Here is a 24,996-nt window from a genome sequence, read left to right as displayed (position 1 = left end):
TCTGGCGCCTCAAAGGCACTAAGTCAAGGTCTTTGCAGTGGAATGAGAGGTCTAGAATATCACAGTGTGAATGCATCTAGGCCATACAGATACCTGGTAAACTTCTCACATGCCCAGACTGCTGCGAGACACTACTTTTCCATCTGTGCATAGCGCTTCTCTGCATCGGTGAGAGTCCTGGAGCAATAAGCTACTGACTAACTGTCTGTCGTATTTCTGTAGTAGGAGCCCGCCTAACCCAGAACTACTGGCATCTGCACTGACTATGATAGGTTTTGTCATGTCATAAAATGCCAGAACAGGATGAGTTGCTTTAACTTCCTAAAGGCCTCCTCCTGCACTGCAGCATCACTCTTGAGCAACTCGTTGAGTGGTTTGGTGACATCAGCTAGACCCGGTAGGTACCTGCCTAGGTAGAGGATCATACCCAGGACACTGCTCAGATCAGTCAAGTTGCTTGCCGGCTCCGGCTGGGTGACGGCCTGGATCTTGGCATCATCAGGAAGAATGCCATTCTCGTCAAAGCAATGTCATATGTAGTTGAGACGTTTCTGTCGCAGTAGATGTTTGTCTGGGTTGAGCTTCAAACCTGCATCCTCCAGTGTGTATAGGAGTCTCACATCATCCTCTGGTGTGTGAGTAAATAAGGATCTCATCCATGTAAATGGCCACGCCCTCTTAGTCCTTCAGGAGCCCTGTCATCTCATGCTGGAAGATTTCTGGGGTAGTGATTCCAAATGGAAGTCTTCTGAAATAGTACCTTCCAAAAGACATTATGAATATGTTAAGCCTGACACGCTCTCTCTCTAGTGGAATCTGCCAGAAGCCACTTCCTGCATTTAAAAGAGAAAACACCTTGGCACCAGCCAGCTTTGGCAGGATATGTAGGTAGAATGTGTGACTCTCTTTTTACTGATTAGTTTAACATTCTCAGATCCGCACATAACCTCAGCTGATTTTTGTTCTTCTTGGGCACCAGGACCATAGGAGCACACCGCTGTATGCTCCATGATCACGCCACTCGCCACCATGCGGTCAAGCTCCTTTTTCGCCTTGGGGAGCATGGGCAGTGACACACGTCTGGAAGGGTTTACACTGTAGGGTACCCCATCATTTTTATTTTTGATTGGTTTTATCTTCAGCTTGCTCAGGTCTTCAGGATTAGGACTCGAGCTCCTCTGTGCTTTTGACCTCTTCTATTGTCTTTATCACATACACTTTGAACCTAAAACGGCTGTCCTTTCCAAATAGTTGTAACTGTAAAGTGACTCATACAGTTCAGTTTACCCCCTGGGCTGTCTAGTTACTGTGCTCTTCAGTGGTGGCATGTTCTTTTAGTCTGCTATAAGTCTTTTCTGATATGACAATTGTATCTGCCCCCGTGTCAACCTAAAGGTCTATTGCAGTATATTTTATTGGCAGTTTCCACTGTCCATGCATTGTTTGAGTCACCAACATCTGTGACTTCTCCCAGGAAATAGAACTCATCCTCTACTCCTCCCTCGTTGGCTGCAGTAACCTCTGACCACACAGGAGCGACAAACAACCGCAAAATGCGCCGGCAACGCTATAATAAAATAGTTCCAATACAACACATAAGGCCATAGTGGCGAAATAATTACAATTTAGCATTAACACTGGAGTGATAGATGTGCAGATGATGATGTGCAAGACGAGATACTGGGGTGCAAAAAGAGCAAAAATAACTAATAAATATGGGGATGAGGTAGTTAGGTGGGCCATTTACAGATGGGCTGTGTACAGGGTGCAGTGATCGCTAAGCTGCTCTGACAGATGATGCTTAAAGTTAGTGAGGGAGATATGAGTCTCCAGCTTCAGTGATTTTTGCAATTCGTTCCAGTCATTGGCAGCAGAGAACTGGAAGGAAAGGCGTCCAAAGGAGAAGTTGGCTTTGGGGATGACCAGTGAAATATACCTGCTGGAGCGCGTGCTACGGGTGGATGTTGCTATGGTGACCAGTGAGCTGAGTTAAGGCGGGGCTTTACCTAGCAAAGACTTATAGATGACCTGGAGCCAGTGGGTTTGGCGACGAATATGAAGAGAGGGCCAGCCAACGAGAGCATATAGGTTGCAGTGGTGGGTAGTATATGGGGCTTTGGTGACAAAATGGATGGCACTGTGATAGACTACATCTAATTTGCTGAGTAGTGTTGGAGGCTATTTTATAAATGACATCGCTGAAGTCAAGGATCAGTAGGAGAGTCAGTTTTACGAGGGCATGTTTAGCAGCATGAGTAAAGGAGGCTGTGTTGTAAAATAGGAAGCCGATTCTAGATTTAATTTTGGATTGGAGATGCTTAATGTGAGTCTGGAAGGAGTCTAACCAGACACCTAGGTATTTGTAGTTGTCCACATATTCTAAGTCAGAACCGTCTAGAGTAGTGATGCTGGACGGCTGGGTAGGTGTGGGCAGCGATCGGTTGAAGATCATGCATTTAGTTTAGCTTGCATTTAAGAGCAGTTGGAGGCCATGAAAGGAGAGTTGTATGGCATTGAAGCTTGTCTGGATGTTAGTTAACACAGTGTCCAAAGAAGTATACAGAATGGTGTCGTCTGCGTAGAGGTGGATCAGAGAATCACCAGCAGCAAGAGCGACATCATTGATGTATACAGAGAAAAGAGTCGGCCCGAGAATTTAACCCTGTGGCACCCCCATAGAGATTGCCAGAGGTCCGGACAACAGGCTCTCCGATTTGACACATTGAACTCTATATGAGAAGTAGTTGGTGAACAGGCGAGGCAGTCATTGGAGAAACCAAGGCTGTTGAGTCTGCCGATAAGAGTGCGGTGATTGACAGAGTCGAAAGCCTTGGCCAGGTCGATGAAGACGGCTGCACAGTACTGTCTTTTATCAATGTCGGATATGATATAATTTAGGACCATGAGCGTGGCTGAGGTGCACCCATGACCAGCTCGGAAACCAGATTGCATAGTGGTGAAGGTACGGTGGAATTGAAAATGGTCAGTGATCTGTTTATTAACCTGGCTTTCAAATACTGAAAGGCAGGGCAGGATGGATATAGGTCTATAACAGTTTAGCACCTCTGACAAGAGTGTCGGCAATACATTTGTTGCTGTTAACATAGATCTTCCACCTTCAGCCTCGTTAAAATCCTCCAGACCCCAAAATGTCAGTACCGTTATTTTTGCCTGCTTAAAATTTGTAGCTAGATAGCTAACTAGCCAGATGCGCTAGTGTGGTTGCTAGCTAGCTAGAATTTGTAGTAAGCCCTTGTTGATACTAGCCAGATGGCCACAACTAGCTTAGCGAGTAACATTATAATTAAATCACTATGGATATGTTTTTGAATGAAGCAGCTGCCTGTTAGCTGACGAGAGTCAGACACCTAGGTAAATAGCTAGCTACCTATTTTGTGTTAATTCCCATACCGTTGGGGGTGACACATGGAATTGTTTTTAGATGGTATAGATGGTAGCTGGTTTGATTTAGAATTTTAGGACCCATTTAAGTGTTCCCCCCCAAAATATATACATTTGATATATTGAATTTGGCCTTTACTACTACAGCCCGTAGACCCACATTGAATAACACATTCATAAAATGGCAAAAAAAAGACAGTACAAAAAAAAAGTCAAGGAAAAAGGTGGTGGATTACACCGGGAAAGGTGCCGCTTTTTTCCTTTTGACCTCACACAGACAGTAGTGCTCTTTGATTGGCTTTGCTGGCCACCGACAGGCAGACGATTCTACATTTTGAAACGTCTGGTTCGTTTGTACTCGGTCAGTATGCAGCAAGTGGTGTCTTTTGTTCTAGCAAGAGAAGGAATTACCTCCTACTGTGCTAAGTACCTATCGGCAGTCAGTGTGACCCCTCACAGTTGTGTTCATGTTTGCCTGGTTTTGATTGCCTGTGGCGATAGATTATGGGAATCTTTTGAGATGGTTGCCATTGAACAGAATGTCAGGGATAATTGCCATGCAGACCAACAATAACGATGTGATTGTCATGGCCCCTCACTGAGGCAGTTATCAGCATATTACATGTACTCCTTACTGATAAAGCATCAATCCTCTACATGCATCAATCCTCTACAACCTCTACATTAGGCATGAACAGGAAGTAGCCGGCTGCTTGTATACAATTTGTATGCCTACAGATGCTGTCTACATAAAGATAATTATGTCTTTGCTGGTTTACAGAATGCATTTTAATAGCTACAATAGCATTTTTCCTGTAACTTAAACAGTCTAATTATTTGGAGGGGTACATTTGGAGATCTCCTTAATACACAGTATTAGCCTTAAAATTGGGGTCACTAACTTTAGAAAAGCTATGGAAAAGTACCAACAATCCCTGGAGGAAAAAGAAAAGTACAAGCCTTAGGCAAAATGTAATGTTTACAGCGATCATGGAGGGGACGTTAATATATTCATTGAAAATGGTGCTTCAGGCATCATGGCGTCGAGGGATTTAATAAAAATATGACACAGTGAGGTGCGGCAAAAGTCAATAAAACCACATCTTGAGCACATCTAGTGCTTGACTTGGACTGAAGTAGGTGCTGGTACTCATTTTAAGTGCTGGTATCGTTTATGTACTGAACAAAAATATAAGCGCAAAATGGAAAGTGTTGGTCCCATGTTTTGTGAGCGGACATAAAATATCACAGAAATGTTCCATATGCACAAAAATTATATTTCTCTCAAATTTGGTGCACAAATTAGTTTACATCCCTGTTAGTATTTCTCTTTTGCCAAGATAATCCATCCACCTGACAGGTAAGGCATATCAATAAGCTGATTAAACAGCATGCTCATTACACAGGTGCACCTTGTGCTGGGGACAAAAGGTTACTATAAAATGTGTAGATTTGTTACGCAACCCCACAGATGTCTGCAGTCAGCATGCCAATTGCAAGCTCCCTCAACTTGAGACATGTCCACCAGAGCTGTTGCCAGACAACTGAACGTTCATTTCTCTACCAAACGCGGTTTTAGAGAATTGTGCAGTACGCCCAACCGGCCTCAAAATCACAACCTCCACATCCGGCTTCTTCACCTGCGGGTTCGTCTGAGACCAGCCACCCTGACAGCTGATGAAAATTAGGAGTATTTGTCTGTGATAAAATTCACATGCTACTGTACATGAGAATGCTTAAAAATATCACAGATACAGTGCCCTTTACTTTTTTCAGTTGTGATTGTGGTACTGGGTTAGTTTAGTGATGGAATTGATCTGGGATTTTACAAAGTGTTGTGAGACTGTACTGAGCTACCCACAAGACATGCTGATTGTGTTGTGATTTCTGTGTCTGAGCAGTGTTCAGGTTAAAGGGGTAGGAAAGAAAAAAAAAAGTTTGGAAGTTTCTGCTGTTGTTGAGTGCCCTTGTTCAATGTCACAGTGTTATCTACTGTTAAATATACATTATATCCTACGGCATTCTTCAGGCAAAAATCTGTATGCTGCAATGTACAAGCCTTTGCCCAGAAAAAAGGCAACTTAAAGGATATGTCCCCAGCTGCGCATCCAGGCTGCTCAAACGTTGTCTATGTTTGGCAGCACATACCTGTGTGAACAACTGTTTTCTTTGATGAACCTGAACAAAACATCACACAGAAGTCGACTTACTGCTGAACACCTCCACTCAATTCTGAGGATTTCTTCAGCTCAGAGCCTTACCCCGAACATTGATGAACTTGTGGAAAAGATGGGACACCACCAAGTATCACCCTCAACCTCAAACAAGTGAACATTACTGTGCAATCACATATTTAGAGTTTTTACTCAGTTCAAGTTTAAAAGTTAAAATTTAATATTTGTTTTCACTGCATGTTACTTCTCCTTAAACAAAGTGTTGTTTTTGATTAATAGATTTTTGCACTTTATTTTTTTGTATTTCAATCCAATTATATTTTAAAAATATTTCAGTTGAGTGGATGATAGAAAATTGCTATTATTGTTTTTTCTTTGAAGTAAATTTAGCCCACTTTTGCTAAAATAGAAAATATAGTCTACTGATGGTGCCTTGAATACCGGTTTCTTTCATTTAATGTTCATGAGGTGTATATGCAGAAAACAGAAAACAGTACTGTAGGTGTTGTTGATGCCTGGCAGCGTACTGTGAACAGCACTGTGGGTGTAAATGTCGCTTATGAATCTGCTAAGACCTCAACTGAGCTGATGTGATCTCGTACTCACCATGCTGGTGTCAACGACCTGCCCTATTCCCGACCTGGTCCTCTCCAGCAGGGCCAGGACCACCCCGAGGGCACAGGTCAGACCCCCGCCTGCAAAGTCAGCCAACAGGTTCAGAGGAGCGTAGGGCTTCTCGTGGCTCCGGCCCAGCATGGACAACAAGCCTGACACAGGAGGAGAGGAATACATGGAGTGAGAAGCAGAGATGGAGGAGGATACATCATCCTTTCTTAATGTCTGTATGGACCATGGTATAAAACATAAACAAAGTAAATGATCTAAAACAAATCTAGTCTAAATGATAAGTCCTTACAGTGGCTTGCGAAAGTATTAATCCCCTTGGCATTTTTCCTACTTTGTTGCCTTACGACCTAGAATTAAATTAAAACAAATAAAAAAAAGAAATAAATCATAAATAATAAATAAGACAAAAAGACAGAAAACTTGAGCGTGCATAACTATTCACTCCCCCAAAGTCAATACTTTGTAGAGCCACCTTTTGCAGCAATTACAGCTGCAAGTCTCTTGGGGTATGACTCTATAAGTCTGGTACATCTAGCCACTGGGATTTTTGTCCATTCTTCAAGGCAAAACTGCTCCAGCTCCTTCAAGTTGGATGGGTTCCGCTGGTGTACAGTGGGGAGAACAAGTATTTGATAACCTGCAAAATCGGCAGTGTATCAAATACTTGTTCTCACACTGTACATCAAACTTTAAGTCATACCACAGATTCTCAATTGGATTGAGGTCTGGGCTTTGACTAGGCCATTGCAAGATATTGTTCCCCCTTAAACCACTCGAGTGTTGCTTTAGCTGTATGCTTAGGGTCATTGTCCTGCTGGACTCAAATCTCTGGAAAACTGAAACAGGTTTCCCTCAAGTATTTCCCTGCGCCATCCATCATTCCTTCAATTCTGACCAGTTTCCCAGTCCCTGCCAAAGAAAAACATCCCCACAGCATGATGCTGCCACCAACATGCTTACCTGTGGGGATGATATTCTCGGGGGAATAAGAGGGGTTGGGTTTGTGCCACACATAGTGTTTTCCTTGATGGCCAAAAAGCTCAATTTTAGTCTCATCTGACCAGAGTACCTTCTTCCACATGTTTGGTAAATCTCCCACATGCTTTTTGGCAAACACCAAACGTGTTTGCTTATTTTTTTCTTTAAGCAATGGCTTTTTTTCTGGCCACTCTTCCATAAAGCCCAGCTCTGTGGAATATATGGCTTAAAGTGGTCTTATGGACAGATACTCCAATCTCCACTGCGGAGCTTTGCAGCTCCTTCAGGTTTATCTTTAGTCTTTGGTCTCTTTGATGCCTCTCTGATTAATGCCCTCCTTGCCTGGTTCGTGAGTTTGTGGGCGGCCTGTTTGGAGAGCTCCTTAGTCTTCATAGTGCCCCTTGCTTAGTGGTGTTGCAGACTCTGGGGCCTTTCAGTACAGTTGTATATATACTGAGATCATGTAACACTTAAACAAAGTCCACCTGTGTGAAATCTAACTAATTATATGACTTCTGAATGTAATTGGTGGCACCATATCTTATTTAGGGGCTTCAAAGCAAAGGTGGTGAATACATATGCACGCACAACTTAAGTTTAAAAACAAATCAAATAAAACACGTGATTTTTTCCCATTTCACTACACCAATTTGGACTATTTTGTGTATGTCCATTACATGGATTCCAAATAAAAATCTACCCAAATTACAGATTGCAACAATATATGAAAAGGCACAGTATATGCACACACAAGGCCAAAAGTGTGGACACCCCTTCAAATTAGCGGATTTGGCTATTTCAGCCACACTTGTTGCTGACCGGTGTATAAAATCGGGCACCTCCGTAGACAAACATTGGTAGTAGATTGGCCCGTACTGAATAGCCCAGTGACTTTCAATGTGGCACGGTCATAAGATGCCACCTTTCTAACAAGTCAGTTCGTCAAATTTCTGCTCTGCTGGGGCTGCCCCGGTCAACTGTAAGTGCTGTTATTGTGAAGTGTAAACGTCTAGGAGCAACAGCGGTAGGTCACAGCGGTAGATCACACAAGTGCACAGTACGGGACCGCCAAATCGTCTGTCCTCGGTTGCAACACTCAATACTGAGTTCCAAACTGCCTCTGGAATAGAGGTCGACCGAGTAATCGGAATGGCCGATTAATTAGGGCCGATTTCAAGTTTTCATAACAATCGGAAAATCTGTATTTTATTCGATTTTTATTTTATTTTGTATACCTTTATTTAACTAGGCAAGTCAGTTAAGAACACATTCTTATTTTCAATGACGGCCTAGGATCGGTGGGTTAAATGCCTTGTTCAGGGGCGGAACGACAGATTTTCACCTTGCCCAGGAAAAATGGTGAAAACAATGTGTGGGGAGGCAGAAGCACAGACACACATCAATACCTTTGTCAGATAACACTGCGAAACTAATAATTGATGCTATAGCTAGCAATCAAGAGGAAACTCTGAACGATTCAAAAAACATCCCACCTTAATCTTTCCAAATGGACGTTAGATGTGGAAACCGAGATGCATTGACTTTTGTTCGCTACAGTACATGTCGGGGGATGCTATTCACGAGGACATATTCTCACGATTCCCGAGCATGAAACGGCACAGGGGATGTTCAGTGTGTTGCGTGGCGATATTGACGAAAAACAGATTCCATAGGATCAAATGGTGGGCTATTTCACAGATGGGGCTCCATCTATCACGGAACAGTGGGCAGGCCTCTGCATTTAAACTCATGGCACGCGGATTCAGTTCTCTCGTCTGCATTAAAAACAAATATCGATTCAGGTTGGATATGACAGGAGAGATTAGGTCAACCACATCCCCTGACTTTGAGATGCATCAAGCATACCCATCTCATTAGTGGTGCTGAGATAAATTGTCAGACCTATTTGCAATTGACTGTCATAGCCCCATATTAAAAGTACAGTTGAAGTCAGTCAAGACAGTTGAAGTTTACATACACCTTAGCCAAATACATTTAAACTCAATTTCACAATCCCTGACATTTAATCCTAGTAAAAATTCCCTGTCTTCAGTAAGTTAGGATCGCCACTTTATTTTAAGAATGTGAAATATCAATAGTAGTAGAGAGTGATTTATTTCAGCTTTTATTTATTTCATCACATTCCTAGTGGGTCAGAAGTTCACATACACTCAATTAGTATTTGGTAGCATTGCCTTTAAATTGTTTAACTTGGGTCAAACATTTCAGGTAGCCTTCCACAAGCTTCCCACAATAAGTTGGGTGAATTTAGTCCCATTCCTCCAGACAGAGCTGGTGTAACTGAGTCAGGTTTGTAGGCATCCTTGCTCACACACTTTTTCAGTTCTGCCCACAATCTATAGGATTGAGGTCAGGGCTTTGTGATGGCCACTCCAATGCCTTGACTTAAGCCATTTTACCACAACTTTGGAAGTATGCTTGGGGTCATTGTCCATTTGGAAGACCCATGAGGTCTTGAGATGTTGCTTCAATATATCCACATAATTTTCCTAACTCATGATGCCATCTATTTTGTGAAGTGCACCAGTCCTTCCTGCAGAAAAGCACCCCCACAACATTGTTGCCACCCCCGTGCTTCACAGTTGGGATGGTGTTCCTCAGCTTGCAAGCCTCCCCCTTTTCCTCCAAACATAACGATGGTCATTATGGCCAAACATTTCAATTTCTGTTTCATCAGACCAGAGGACATTTCTCCAAAAAGTACAATGAGTAGTTGCAAACCGCAGTCTGGCTTTTTTTAATGCCGGTTTTGGAGCAGTGGCTTCTTCCTTGCTGAGCGGCCTTTCAGGTTATGTTGATATAGGACTCATTTTACTGTGGATATAGATCATTTTGTACCCGTTTCCTCCGGCGTCTTCACAAGGTCCTTTGCTGTTGTTCTGGGATTGATTTGCACTTTTCGCACCAAAGTACGTTCATCTCTAGGAGACAGAACGCGTCTCCTTCCTGAGCGGTATGACGGCTGCATGGTCCCATGGTGTTTATACTTGCGTACTATTGTTTGCACAGATGAACATGGTACCTGCAGGCATTTGTAAATTGCTACCAAGGATGAACCAGACTTGTGGAGGTCTACAATTTTCTTTCTAAGGTCTTGGCTGATTTCCCCATGATGTCAAGCAAAGAGGCACTGAGTTTGAAGGTAAGCCTTTAAATAGATCCACACGTACACCTCCAATTGACTCAAATGATGTCAACTAGCCTATCAGAAGCTTCTAAAGCCTTGACATAATTTTCTGGAATTTTCCAAGCTGTTTAAAGGCAGTCAACTTAGTGTATGTAAACTTTTGACCCACTGGAATTGTGATACAGTGAATCATAAGCGAAATAATCTGTCTGTAAACAATTGTTGGAAAAATTACTTGTTATGCACAAAGTAGATGTCCTAACCGACTTGCCAAAACGATAGTTTGTTAACAAGAAATGTGTGGAGTGGTTGAAAAACCGAGTTAACGACTCCAACCTAAGTATGTAAACTTCCGACTTCAACTGTATACACTCCAATTTAGGCACTCCACCTTCTCTCCAATCCTTACATATTTTATGGTTCGACAGGAAGATGAAGTAATAGGGTAATAAACCATAATTTCTCCCTTAAGGGGATCTGACCTCACCTCAACCCCTGATTTGACTAATCCACAGATGTCCATCTGTATCCCCTGTAGCAATCCTGTGACTTCCTCCCAGCCACCCAACACATTCCAAAGGCATCTGGCTCCTACAGAACCATTAACTTCTGATGTAAAAAAAACAGTCTATCACTCCTTAGATACGATACTTGAGTATAATAATGTTCCAAGTTTAACCCAGAATCTAACAAAAGTAAAAGATGAAAGTTGACACTATGTGCAGGTTAATATAATTAATCTATTTTGAAGAGGCATAGTTAACTAGTTGTCTTTGTAGGGAGACGATCAAATGGCAGGGTCGCAAGCGAAGCACAACGGTCTCCAAATCTCATTTTCTTGCCTGACATACAGAATTCTACAGAATTCTCCAATGTTAGCTGATTAGTTACGAAGCTGGGACAGTTTCCAAATGAATTGCATCGGTAGAAACAGGACAAAACAAGTACCTTGTTAGCTGGCTATGTAAACAAACATCACCGCAACTCAATATCATATGACCTCCACTGCGCGGTCATCTACCCTAAGTAACATGACAGCTAAACTGTCAAATAATAGGAAAACAAGGCAATGTATAGCCTATGAATATCTGTGCCTAGTAAACATAATCCCAAAATAAAAACACAATTGACTTCAATCTCTATTTCTGTGTCTAGTTAGCGGCTTGTTTGTATGACTTGCTTGTGAAAGTGACAGTTGAGGTTGACGCGTCGCAAGCGCAGCCCAAATTTAAAACCACACACACAAACTTTTCGTGGCTGACAAGACTAGCTAGCAAGCAGATAGGGCCGTTTCCATATTAATTACATTGGTAGAAACAAGATAAAACAACCAACTAGTTAGCGGACTATATACACAGCTAAACATTGCAACTATTTCCATGAGACCGAGAGCAATCATTCGAGCTCTTGCTCCACGGCTGTGTTCGCCTGTACCAGCCAAATCATCATGACAGGATTTTCTAATCTGAGAGCTATTCCCCAAATTTCACAGCATCAAAACACCAAACATATCTGCTGTTTACTTATTTCACTCACCTCGACATCATCGCTTTAAAAGTGCAAGGGCATGTTCGAATCCGTATTACCAGATACAACCCCCTTCACAGTGAAAAGTCGTGGCCGAAGTTGGCGCAGTCATTTTTAGTTATTTAGTTTTTTTTAAAAGTTACATTTCCGGTTGATGACAGACACGCAAATACGAAAACAGGTTGCTAGAAAGTTAATGTTGCGATAGACACAGATTGTTTTCCTTACAATGCCGTTCGTGATCGCTATAGTAATATAAAGAAAGGCCATTGATGGCGGTAGGGGTTCTAAAGGGTTAATACAAATTGGTTTGAATTAGCTTGAGTTCAATACTGCCCTACCAAGCAAAAAGGCAGTAAGTGCTCATAGGGTGGAACTGAGAAAAAGGTTAAAGTTTTTTTTTTATTGTCCAGCCAAATGAATTCTAGGGAGATCATTGGAGAGTTTTTTATTTCACCTTTATTTAACCAGGTAGGCTGGTTGAGAACAAGTTCTCATTTACGACTGCGACCTGGCCAAGATAAAGCAAAGCAATGCGACAAACAGAGTTACACATGGAATAAACAAACATACAGTCAATAACACAGAGAAAAAGTATATATACAGTGTGTGCAAATGAGGCAGTGATCTGCTGTATTACGATGGGTTAAGGTTTTATTCATGTTGACCCTGACATGACCTTTGACCCTTAAACGACAGTTACTGCCTTCTTCCTTGGCATGATGTTACAAATTGCAGGGTAATACCAAAGAGCAGTATCTGCCATTTTCATTTGTTAGTTTACTATAATTCTCATGTATGCTATTAATAACAGTGTTATTACTGGCAGTGTAACAGAGTTTAAACTGAATCCTGTGTGTCTTCCACTAAGATACCATTTGCATTTACATGGAGACGTAGGTTCTGCGTCAGTCACATTACATACTGTGTTTTATAACTAGCCCATGTCTTGTTATAAGAATAAATGTGAAAAGCAGCACAGCAATTGTTTGAAGTACATAAAATGAGGACCTATCTTGTAATATATATAATGATGTATTGGAACATAGGGTAATACGAATTATAAACATTTTACTATTTGTATAGACTGTTTTAAAGACACTTACAGACAATTGAATAAATAACAGCTTTAAGAAGTAATTTTAAAGCATACAGCATTTACACATATATATATATATATATATATTTATTTATATTATATATATGCACATTTAAAGAGGACACAAATGACATTTAGCTACAATTGATAAAATGCTGAATAGTTAAGTAACATTTTTATTTTTAAGTTTCATTTTTAAAACTTCTTCAGTGCTCTTCCATATCACTCCTCATCCTCAGCAATGCTGTTCACAGCAAAGGCATTCCAGAGCTGCCTTTGATTTGCAAGCATCAAAGGACACATCTTGGTGATGATGTCCATCTTTTTGGACTCATATAGCCCTACTGCATGGACAGACATTGACAGGAATAAAACCTAGTGGCACCTTTGGTCCGCATAGATACTATAGAGATACTTTTGTAATCCTTTCCAGCTTTATGCAAGTCAACAATTCTTAATCTTAGGTCTTCTGAGATCTTTTGTTCGAAGCCTGGTTCACATCAGGCAATGCTTCTCGTGAATAGCAAACTCAATAAAAAATAAAAAAAATTAAATAGGGCAAGTCAGCTCTAACCAACATCTCTATTCTCATCTCATTGATTGGACTCCAGGTTAGCTGACTCCAATTAGCTTTTGGAGAAGTCATTAGCCTAGGGGTTCACATACTTTTCCCCAACCTACACTGTGAATGTTTAAAATTATGTATTCAATACAGACAAGAAAAATACAATAATTTGTGTGTTATTAGTTTAAGCACAATGTGTTTATTTTTGTGACTTAGATAAAATCAAATTTCATGACCAATTTATGCAGAAATCCAGGTAATTCCAAAGGGTTCAGATACTTTTTCTTGCCACTGTGCAGTACCAGTCAAAAACTGTGGACACTTATTCATTCCATGGTTTCTTTTTTTTATACTATTTTCTACTATTATGTAGTAACCAAAATATTGTTCAAATCTAAATATATATTTGAGATTATTTAAAAGTAGCCTTGATGACAGCTTTGCACACTTGGCATTCTCTCAACCAGCTTCATGAGATAGTCACCTGGAATGCATTTCAATTAACAGGTGTCCCTGGTTAAAAGTGAATGTGGAATTTATTTTCTTCTTAATGAGTTTGAGCCAGTCAGTTGTGTTGTGACAAGGTAGGGGTGGTATCCAGAATATAGCCCTATTTGGTAAAAGACCAAGTCCATTTAATGGCAAGAAAAGCTCAAATAAGCAGAGTAACGACAGTCCTTCATTACTTTAAAGACATGAAGGTCAGTCAATCTGGAACATTTTCAAGATCTTTGAAAGTTTCTTCAAGTGCAGTCGTAAAAAGAGCTATGATGAAACTTGCTCTCATAAGGACTGCCACAGGGTAGGAAGACCCAGAGTTCTCTGCTGCAGAGGAAAAGTTAGAGTTACCAGCCTCAGAAATCTATAATTAACTGCACATCAGACTGCAGCCCAAATAAATTCTTCACAGAGTTCAAGTAACAGACAAATAAACTGTTCAGAGGAGACTGCGTGAATCAAGCCGTCATGGTCAAATTGCTGCAAGGAAACCACTACTAAAAGGACACCAATAATAAGAAGAGACTTGCTTGTGTTTCTTGGCCCAAGCAAATGGACATTAGACCAGTGGAAAACTGTCCTTTGGTCTGATGAGTCCAAGTCTTTGTGAGATACAGAGTAGGTGAACGGATGATCTCCGCATGTGTGGATCCCACCGTGAAGCATGGAGGAGGCGGTGTGATGGTGCTTTGCTGGTGACATATTTAGAATTCAAGGCACACTTAACCAGCATGGCTACAACAGCATTCTGTGGCAATAAGCCATCCCATTTTGTTTGAGCTTAGTAGGACTATAAATTAGTTTTTCAACACACCTCCAGGCTATGTAAGTGCCATTTGACCAAGAAGGAGAGTGATGGAGTGCTGCATCAGACGACCTGGCCTCCACAATCACCCGACCTCAATCCAATTGAGATGGTTTGGGATGAGTTGGACCGCAGAGTGAAGGAAAAGCAGCCAAGTGCTCAGCATATGTGGGAACTCCTTCAAGACTGTTGGAAAAGCATTCCAGGTGAAGCTGGTTGAGAGAATGCCAAGAGTGTGCAAGGCAAAGGGTGGCTACTTTGAAGAATCTGAAATACAGTGGGGCAAAAAAGTATTTAGTCAGACACCAATTTTGCAAGTTCTCCCACTTAAAAAGATGAGAGGCCTGTAATTTATCATAGGTACACTTCAACTATGACAGACAAAATGAGAAAAAAAATCCAGAAAATCCCATTGTAGGATTTTTAATGAATTTATTTTGCAAGTTATGGTGGAAAATAAGTATTTGGTCACCTACAAACAAGCAAGATTTCTGGCTCACAGACCTGTAACTTTTTCTTTAAGAGGCTCCGGGTTAACCTCTCTAGGCTAGGGGGCGGTATTTTCACGCCCGGATGAAAAGCGTGCCCAAAGTAAACTGCCTGCTACTAAGGCCTAGAAGCTAGGATATGCATATTATTAGTATATTTGGATAGAAAACACTGAAGTTTCTAAAACTGTTTGAATGATGTCTGTGAGTATAACATAACTTATTTGGCAGGCGAAACCCCGAGGATAAACCAACCAGGATTTTTTATTTCTTTAGGTCACTCTTTTCAAATGGGTTTTCAATGGGAGTCTAGATTTCTAAGCACTTGCTTGCAGTTCCTATCGCTTTCACTGGATGTCAGTCTTTAGAAATTGGTTGATGATTTTCCTATAGGAAGTGAAGAAGTCAGGCAGTTCAGAACGAGGGTCGAGTGAAGTATACTGTTGTGGTTGGGGCGCGTGATCTGAAAGCTCGCTCCACTTTGTTTTTATCCCGTCTTAAATTTGATTGATTATTTACGTAAAAAAATATCTAAAGTTGTATTAGGAAAGTTGTTTGAAATGTTTGGACAAAGATTACAAGTAACTTATTAGATATTTTGTAGTGTTTTTCTGGATCAAACGTGCCAAATAAATTGACATTTTGGAGAAATAACGATGGAATTAATCAAACAAATTGACCAATATGGGACATATTGGAGTGCCAACAAAAGAAGATCTTCAAAAGGTAAGGCATGAATTATATCATTATTTCTGAGTTTTGTGTCGCGCCTGGCGGGATGAAATATGATTGTCTGTGTTTGTTTGATGGGGTGCTATCCTCAGATAATACACTGCTCAAAAAAATAAAGGGAACACTTAAACAACACAATGTAACTCCAAGTCAATCACACTTCTGTGAAATCAAACTGTCCACTTAGGAAGCAACACTGATTGACAAATTTCACATGCTGTTGTGCAAATGGAATAGACAACAGGTGGAAATTATAGGCAATTAGCAAGACAACCCCAATAAAGGAGTGGTTCTGCAGGTGGCGACCACAGACCACTTCTCAGTTCCTATGCTTCCTGGCTGATGTTTTGGTCACTTTTGAATGCTGGCAGTGCTTTCACTCTAGTGGTAGCATGAGACGGAGTCTACAACCCACACAAGTGGCTCAGGTAGTGCAGCTCATCCAGGATGGCACATCAATGCGAGCTGTGGCAAGAAGGTTTGCTGTGTCTGTCAGCGTAGTGTCCAGAGCATGGAGGCACTACCAGGAGACAGGCCAGTACATCAGGAGACGTGGAGGAGGCCGTAGGAGGGCAACAACCCAGCAGCAGGACCGCTACCTCCACCTTTGTGCAAGGAGGAGCAGGAGGAGCACTGCCAGAGCCCTGCAAAATGACCTCCAGCAGGCCACAAATGTGCATGTGTCTGCTCAAACGGTCGGAAACAGACTCCATGAGGGTGGTATGAGGGCCCGACGTCCACAGGTGGGGGTTACAGCTCATGTGGCTGGAGTGTGTCAGCAGTTCCTGCAAGAGGAAGGCATTGATGCTATGGACTAGCCTGCCCGTTCCCCAGACCTGAATCCAATTGAGCACATCTGGGACATCATGTCTCGCTCCATCCACCAACGCCACGTTGCACCACAGACTGTCCAGGAGTTGGCGGATGCTTTAGTCCAGGTCTGGGAGGAGATCCCTCAGGAGACCATCCGCCACCTCATCAGGAGCATGCCCAGGCGTTTTAGGGAGGTCATACAGGCACGTGGAGGCCACACACACACACACAACACAACAGCCTCATTTTGACTTGTTTTAAGGACATTACATCAAAGTTGGATCAGCCTGTAGTGTGGTTTTCCACTTTAATTTTGAGTGTGACTCCAAATCCAGACCTCCATGGGTTGATAAATTTGATTTCCATTGATAATTTGTGTGATTTTGTTGTCAGCACATTTCACTATGTAAAGAAAAAAGTATTTAATAAGAATATTTCATTCATTCAGATCTAGGATGTGTTATTTTAGTGTTCCCTTTATTTTTTTGAGCAGTGTAGTATGGTTTGCTTTCGTGGTAAAGCATTTTGAAATCTGACACAGTGGCTGGATTAACAAGAAGTTTCTTTAATCCTAAACATAACACTTGTATCTTTCAATATTTATGATAAGTATTTCTGTAATCTGCTATTTCAAATGGCTGGATGTTATTTGAGACAATGCATTACTGAACATAAAGCGCTAATTTAAACTGAGGTTTTTGGACAGAGGGATTTCATTGAACAAAAACATTTGTGTAACATGTAGTCCTGGGAGTGCCACCAGATGAAGATCAAAGGTTAGTGATTAATTTAAAATCGCTATTTATGACTTTTGTGAGCCATCTCCTTGGCTGGAAAATGTATTTTTTTGTGGCTAGGCGCTGTCCTAACAATCGCATGGTGTGCTTTCGCTGTAAAGCCTTTGAAATTGGACACGGTGGTTGGATTAACAAGAGGTTTATCTTTAAAATGGTGTATAATACTTGTAGGTTTGAGGAATTGTAATTATGAGATTTCTGTTGTTTGAATTTGGCGCCCTGCAATTTCACTGGCTGTCCCACAAATCCCAGAGAGGTTAAAGGGAACTTCATGTAATAGAACATGGTTTTATGCAATAGGGGTGCACAATTTATATTTACAATATCAAAAGGGATGCAAAAATGGCACTCTACTCGTGCAGCCACAGAGATGGTTGCCATCGAGACCATTCAGTAATTGTAGTGCTATCAGTCCTAAGTAATATGCCATTGAATAGTGTGTATTTCTATATCTGATTTTCAACTGAAGCTGTTCCACATCTTATGTCCCGGATGGACGTAATGTCAAGTTGTTTCTACCTGACATGGCGAGGTAGTTGATGTCGTGACCAGCAGCCTTGGCATAGGCTCCACTCTGGCCGTAGCCAGTGAGGCGTGCGTAGATCAGACGAGGGTTCTCCTTCAGTAGCTCCTCTGGACCCAGGCCCAGCTTCTCCATAACTCCTACACAGAAACACACAGTTAAAGGACAGACTTGACATACCTTCAAATTAGGAATAAAAGTACAGAGGCGTAACAAAGTGTACCATTAGCCAGGCACAGCTTATTCAACACCAAACACTTAAACCACATCCACAGAAACAGAAGACAATGCACCACAAAGCAAATAAAGCCTGAAGCTTCTTGCAAACCACTAAAGTCTGAGTCATATAGTTGAGGTTGGTCCAGGGACACTGTCTGGCACGGTCTATTTCTTTCTATAGACCCTGCACTCATGACCATCAGACACACCAACCAGTGCAAACTTTGGGGAAAATGTCCTTTCAATACAGCTGAATAGATAGAAGTGGGAAAGTAAGTACAGCTCACATTCAACAGAAATACTACCAAAAATAATTTACAGAAACTTGTTACAAATGAAATCACCAAACTATATTTTGAAAGAGGATGCAAAGTACTTTAAGCATATGTTGTTCTCATTTCAGGCTCCTCCATCTCCACGAACTGAATATTTGTTCTGTTAAAAGTGTAAAATTAAAAGCTGTACAGAAAGACTAATGTGAAGGACAAATTAGAGGAACTTCTTCACGCAATTAAAGCCTTTAAATTTGGGAAAACTCCAGGGCTGGATGGCATACCAGTTGAGGTATATCAAACCTTTTTGATGTACTCAAAGGTCCTTTATTAGGATGTTTTAGGCTATGCAAGGTGTTTCTTTTAATTATATGAGCAAAAAAGATTCAATTTTATTTGGAAAGTCAAGCCTGACAAAATTACAATTATATACTGAACAAAAATATAAAAACGCAACAAGTGTTGGTCCCATGTTTCATGACTTCAAATAAAAGATCCCCGCATTTCTCCTTTGCCAAGATAATCCAGCCATCTGACAGGTGTGGCATATCAAGAAGCTGATTAAACAGCATGATCATTACATAGGTGCACCTTGTGCTGGGGACAATAGAAGACCACTCTAAAAATGTACAGTTTTGTCACAAAACACAATGCCAGATATGTCTCAAGTTGAGGGAGCGTGCAATTGGCATGCTGACTGCAGGAACGTCCAGAAGAGCAGTTGCCAGAAAATGTAACATTTTTTTTCCACTACCAACGTTGTTTTAGAGAATTTTGCAGTACGTCCAAGCAGCCTCAGAACCACTGACCATGTGTAACCATGCCAGCCCAGGCACTCCACATTCAGCTTCTTCACCTGCGGGATCATCTAAGACCAGCCACCTGGAATGCTGATGAAGCCGTCTCAGGCAAGCGCATCTGCATACTTGTCATCCTCACCATGGTCTTGACCTAACTGCAGTTTGGCGTCGTAACCGACTTCAGTGGGCAAATGCTCACCTTCGATGGCTACTGGTACGCTGGAGAAGTGTGCTCTTCACGGATTAATCCCGGCTTCAACTGTACCGGGCACATGACAGATGGCGTGTATGGCGTCGTGTGAGCGAGCGGTCAATGTTGTGAACAGAGTGCCCCATGGTGGTGGTGGGGTTATGGTATGGGCAGGCATAAGCTATGGACAACGAACACAATTGCATTTTATCAATGGCAATTTGAATGCACAGATACTGTGCCGAGATCCTGAGGCCCATTGTCATGCCATTCCTGCCGCCATCACGTCATATTTCAGCATTATAACGCACGGCCCCATGTCGCAAGAATCTGTACACAATTCCTGGAAACTGGAAATGTCCCAGTTCTTCCGTGGCCTGTATTTGTCTTCTGCATTTAACCTGAGCAAAGAGCGTAGCCTTTTTTACACCACAGGAGGAGAAACTCACATTGTAAACCAGCACAGAAGTAGACCAGATGAGAGCAATTGATTTCACTCTGGTTTTAATTACAGTGTTTAGGAATGGCTGCTTTCGACCCATTTAATAGGGAAAACAGTGGACTACATTTGTTTTTGGACAACTATGATTCATTTTTTTTTTTTAAAGGAGGCTTCTTCATGAAAATAAAGAGCTAAGATTGTTACCTTGATTAGCAAGGAGGAATCTCCTTTTATGAATTGATGGTACAATTTCTGATACTATACATTGGAATGTATCCAAAGTGCACTGCACACTTGGAAGATGTCCCTCCGAATCCAGTATGAAATTATTCCATTTTGATTTCTGAGATGAAAATAAAATGCACTAGTCTACACATTGCTGTCTATGGATAAACCAATAATGCGTCAAAAGGCTTATAGTTCCATCACACATTTCACTTTCATGTGTGTTCTGGGCAGAATACATGTGGGAACAATCAAACTGTGTATGGGAATCCTTTCCTTATTTACGACTTGGTCAACACCAGCTAGTGCATACAAATGCATTTTCTTACACTGTACAGTACATCCACTCCCAATCAGGCCGTGGTAGACATGTAATGTTGCTCTCTTCATTTAGAAAATGGTTGATACCTTTAACCCTGACTCTCATCTCTTATCACCTGTCAATAATTGACCACGTTTCTATAGAATAAAGTGGCATTCAATAACCCCATATATCTAGTCTTTATGGGGGGCATTTTCACAATTCACTAACTGAAATATTCAATGATGGCCAAATATGAACATATCTGACCTTTGCGGAAGGGCTCAAGGACGACATCTGATTGAATGCAGAGTCTTTTCAGCACAGCTACTCCCTCTGGGCTCTTCAGGTTGATCGCCACCGAGCGCTTGCCTCGAGCCTGCGTGTCCATTGCCATTGCAACCTTGGTCCGGTCCACTCGGATCACCTTGGCGCCAAAGTCAGCCAGAATCATGCCGCAAAAGGGCGCTGGGGCCAGGCCCGCAAGTTCGATGACACGCACACCAGCAAGCGCCATGAATGGAACCGCTGTTGAAAGATGGGTGTTCTAATGTATTTTATGTGATGTAATGAACATGCTATTCAGTGTGACAGTGTGCGGTTAGCCGATCATAACAATTAAATCATTTGAACACCTTTATTAACTATATATATATTATTTACATTTTGTTACATGCTACTGTGCAGTCAATATAGGTTGATAAAGGGTTTTGTACAATATAAATCTATTCAATGACTGCCGCGGGCAACTTACAATGAATATGGGTCATAGTTCACTTGGCAGGGTTGCTTCCATCACTATCTAGGCTAAGTTCTCTTTTGGCATGCTATGTAGATACATAGCGAACACGCAGTACATGTGCCAATGTTTGAAGTATTAAATTATAGTATTTGGGCATAACTCTATTTCATAGAAACTCTGAAACACCTACCTTTGCTGGACAACAACAAAACTCAACCAAATATTTCTGACTACGGGTACTTCCGGGTGACGTCCAACTCCTGGTGGTGCATGGGAATTGACGTCTTTAAATAATCACTAAACGTGGAGAACTCGTATTGGACAATCATTGGTGGAGAATAGAAGGCATTGCATCAGCGTCTTTTTGTAGGTACCAACGGAGGTCATAGTCTGATTAATCCAACTGTAATACACAATTAATTGGTATACAACATGAAACGAATGCTTGCAAAATCGTGTAAATGTTCCTTACAAACCAGAACGTTGAATACAATTACATTTGAACTTACTTTACCGGTATGCTGTGCGGTTTGTCCTTCAGCTGACATTTGGGACAAAATATCCACAAGAATGTATTGTTTATCCAAAGAGGAAGAGGCGAAGCGAGAGGTTGTACTCCGCCAAAAATCTGTCCAAGAAAATACGTTTTTGTATGGAGGTCAATGAGTGTCGAATTTGGTCAACAACATTTCTTATTGCTCAATCGCTATTTGGGGCTTATTTGACGTTTTGTAATAATTAGGTTATTATAAATCCACTGATATAAGTGGACGAAATTAGCATTTCGGAATCTTTGAAAAAAACAACAACTTTACATCAGAGTTGTGCCTATTGTCATAGAGATAGATAGAGGACTCATCGTGGATACATTTTAGCACCGACATTGCCATTGAGACAGGGCTGACAACTTTTGAAGAAAGCTTGGAGTGAGAGTTGCTCTATGAATTTCATTTCCCCCTGGCACAACCCCTAGACAGGGGATCTGGGGGTCTTCCCCCAGTAAAATGTTACTGTTTTAAAGCTAATTTCCTGCCATTCTATGTATTTTGACATGGACCAAATACATAAGACAAATATTAGTTAAACAAAATTTGGATCAGTAAATTAACATTTTCAATATACACTGAGTATATAAAACATTAAGAACACCTGCTCTTTCCATGACATAGAATGATCAGGTGAATCCAGGTGAAAGCTAGGGTGGGGAAAGTGTTCCTAATGTTTGGTATACTCAGTGTATCTTTCGTTTTGGATCAAGGTAGCTAGCTAGTTGACAGCAAAGGTGTCAGCTAGAGATGGCTGGGACTTGCATGGATTTGTAGTCTTGCATGAAGTATACTTTGTTGCTGATTAGCATGTTCGAATCTAAGAGTAAATAGAGCTGAATATATTGATAAAAGTCACTTTGTCCGAGAGAGATTTACACGGTTATGAAAATGTAACCCCAGGGTAAGCCTAAACAAAACACAGCCCTTATTTGAAGTGTTTCTCAAATCCAGAGTGAATAACATGAATGTTGGAAAAAGGATTGGAACCATTTCCTTGTTTGACCGCTAGGTTTTATGGGTATTATGATGTGTCCACTGTGTGGCTCAATTATAGCGTCTGTGACAGCTTAGGCAGCAACATTGAAACTATCTCCATTTTAAAGTAGTCAATTTTCTTCTTCATTGGCTGATTGCTACCAACAGGAATCCTCACCCTGTTGACTACTTTAAAATGGTGGACGCCCTCAACAGAGCTGCCAACTCTCATGCATTGGCCATGAGACATTTGATTATCTTCTGACGCTCACACGCCACACCTCTTATATCTAGTCCATTGTATAGTCAGTGCGTTACATTTTCAACTGTGCTCCAAATCGTTTTGAAATCGGAGCATCTGAACCTGCAATTTAACATCACGAGCGGAAACCTCTATCATTGTCCTGTCCTGCCACAGCACTGTGAACCGCGATACATTGAAGCATAAGACGTTTTAAAGAAACACCCCTCAAGATTAGAGTGGAGCTGAATGGAGAGAGAGAACTCTCTGCTGAGTTATAAAACTGTAAAAAGTGCAGCACGGTAGCGCTGTATTATGTACAATGTTGCCAACAAAATTAGGTTGATGTTACTCCCGTCCCTATTGCAGAATACAGGCTTTTGACAGCATGTACACCAGTCGATTTAATCCACACTTGCATTAGTCCCCTCGTTTGGTGATTGGCATTTAGGCTGTGACAATGAAAAGGCAACAGACAGACCTACAGTATGTTTTATCAGGGAAGTTTGGTAGGGTAACCTGACGAGTAACCGCAAAAATAATTTTGTCAAACAGATTGTGAACCTAAAAGTGTACATTTGATTCTAGAGGGGTGTAAGGACCGATGCCGGAGATGAGAAACAGGTACAGGGAGTCAAATATTTAAACAGGAACAGACATGAAACAAGACAGGAACAGTGTCAGCGCACGAGTATACAAGGACATATGACAATCAATGCTGAAGTATGGAACATAGCGGGGAACCAGACAGATATAGGGGAGATAATGACAGAGGTGATTGAGTCCGGGTGAGTCCAATAATCACTGATGCGCGTGACAGGGGGAAGGCAGGTGTGAGTAATGATGGTGGCAGGAGTGTGTAATGCTGGGGAGGCTTGCGCCTTCGAGCGCCAGGGAGGGGGAGCTGGGAAGATAAATATTAAAATAATTTGGTTATGGTGTAGGGGAAAATGTATGTCAACTTGTCTTAGGGAGATTTTATTATCTATTTACTTTATTTAGCCTGATCAGTGGAACAATTCTCATTCTTAACAGTGGGCTAAAATATAGGGTAATTACTGTGCTTATACCAAGAACACTACTGTTATTCCCCACACTTCTATTATTCCACTTCTTCCCAATTTTGCCAGTGTAATCACATATTTTAAATCTGATATGCCCATTTGTGTCTGAAAATGAATTAAATGAGGCTATGCATTGTTGAAGCCACCCATGGACAGTTTTAAATAACTCATACAAATAAGCATTGGATATTTAACGTCCGTCGGTAAATGAAGACCAAGGTGCAGCGTGGTAGGCGTACATTTTCTTTCATTTTAAATGTTCCACCAAAAAACAATAAACAACTCAACGAACGTAAAGCTAGGAGTGCAACACACAAAGACAAGATCCCACAACAGAAGGTGGGAAAAAAGGCTGCCTAAGTTTGATCCCCAATCAGAGACAACGATAGACAGCTAGCTGCCTCTGATTGGGAACCATACTCGGCCAACAAAGAAATATAATATAATATAAACATAGATTTCCCACCCTAGTCACACCCTGACCTACCAAATAGAGATTTTAAAGGATCTCTAAGGTCAGGGCGGGACAGTACCCCCCTCCCCAGCTTAGGGGAGGGTCCGGGTGGGCATCTACCCTCGGTGGCGGCTCCGGTTTGGGACGTAGCCCCCGCTCCCTAAGCTGATCCCTCCGCTTCGTCGCCGGAGGCTCTGAACTGGGAACCACTGCCGGAGGCTCCGGACTGCAGATCATCGCCGGAGGCTTGGGACTGGAAACCCCCGCTGGAGGCTCCGGACTGCAGCTCATCGCTGAAGACTCCGGACTGGGGAACGTCGCTGAAGGCTCCGGACTGGAGACCGTCG

General features: G+C 41.7%; 1 protein-coding gene across 1 annotated transcript in view; it reads right to left on the bottom strand.

Annotated features, from left to right (window-relative positions):
- The window catches only part of LOC139408800 (alpha-methylacyl-CoA racemase), a 38,660-nt gene extending 16,694 nt beyond the window's left edge, over positions 1-21,966 (bottom strand). Inside the window, exons 1-5 of the mRNA XM_071153138.1 lie at positions 21,877-21,966; positions 21,558-21,770; positions 20,896-21,153; positions 18,173-18,316; positions 6,183-6,343 (exon numbers count right to left, since the gene is read on the bottom strand). Of these exons, the coding sequence (XP_071009239.1) occupies positions 6,183-6,343; positions 18,173-18,316; positions 20,896-21,142 (552 nt within the window). The 5' untranslated portion in view covers positions 21,143-21,153; positions 21,558-21,770; positions 21,877-21,966. The remainder of the gene's footprint in view (positions 1-6,182; positions 6,344-18,172; positions 18,317-20,895; positions 21,154-21,557; positions 21,771-21,876) is intronic.
- Positions 21,967-24,996: the final 3,030 nt, after the last annotated feature.

This window comes from Oncorhynchus clarkii, chromosome 5, assembly GCF_045791955.1.
Source record: "Oncorhynchus clarkii lewisi isolate Uvic-CL-2024 chromosome 5, UVic_Ocla_1.0, whole genome shotgun sequence".
Lineage (NCBI taxonomy): Eukaryota > Metazoa > Chordata > Actinopteri > Salmoniformes > Salmonidae > Oncorhynchus > Oncorhynchus clarkii.
This window is presented reverse-complemented; position numbering and strand designations above follow the sequence as displayed.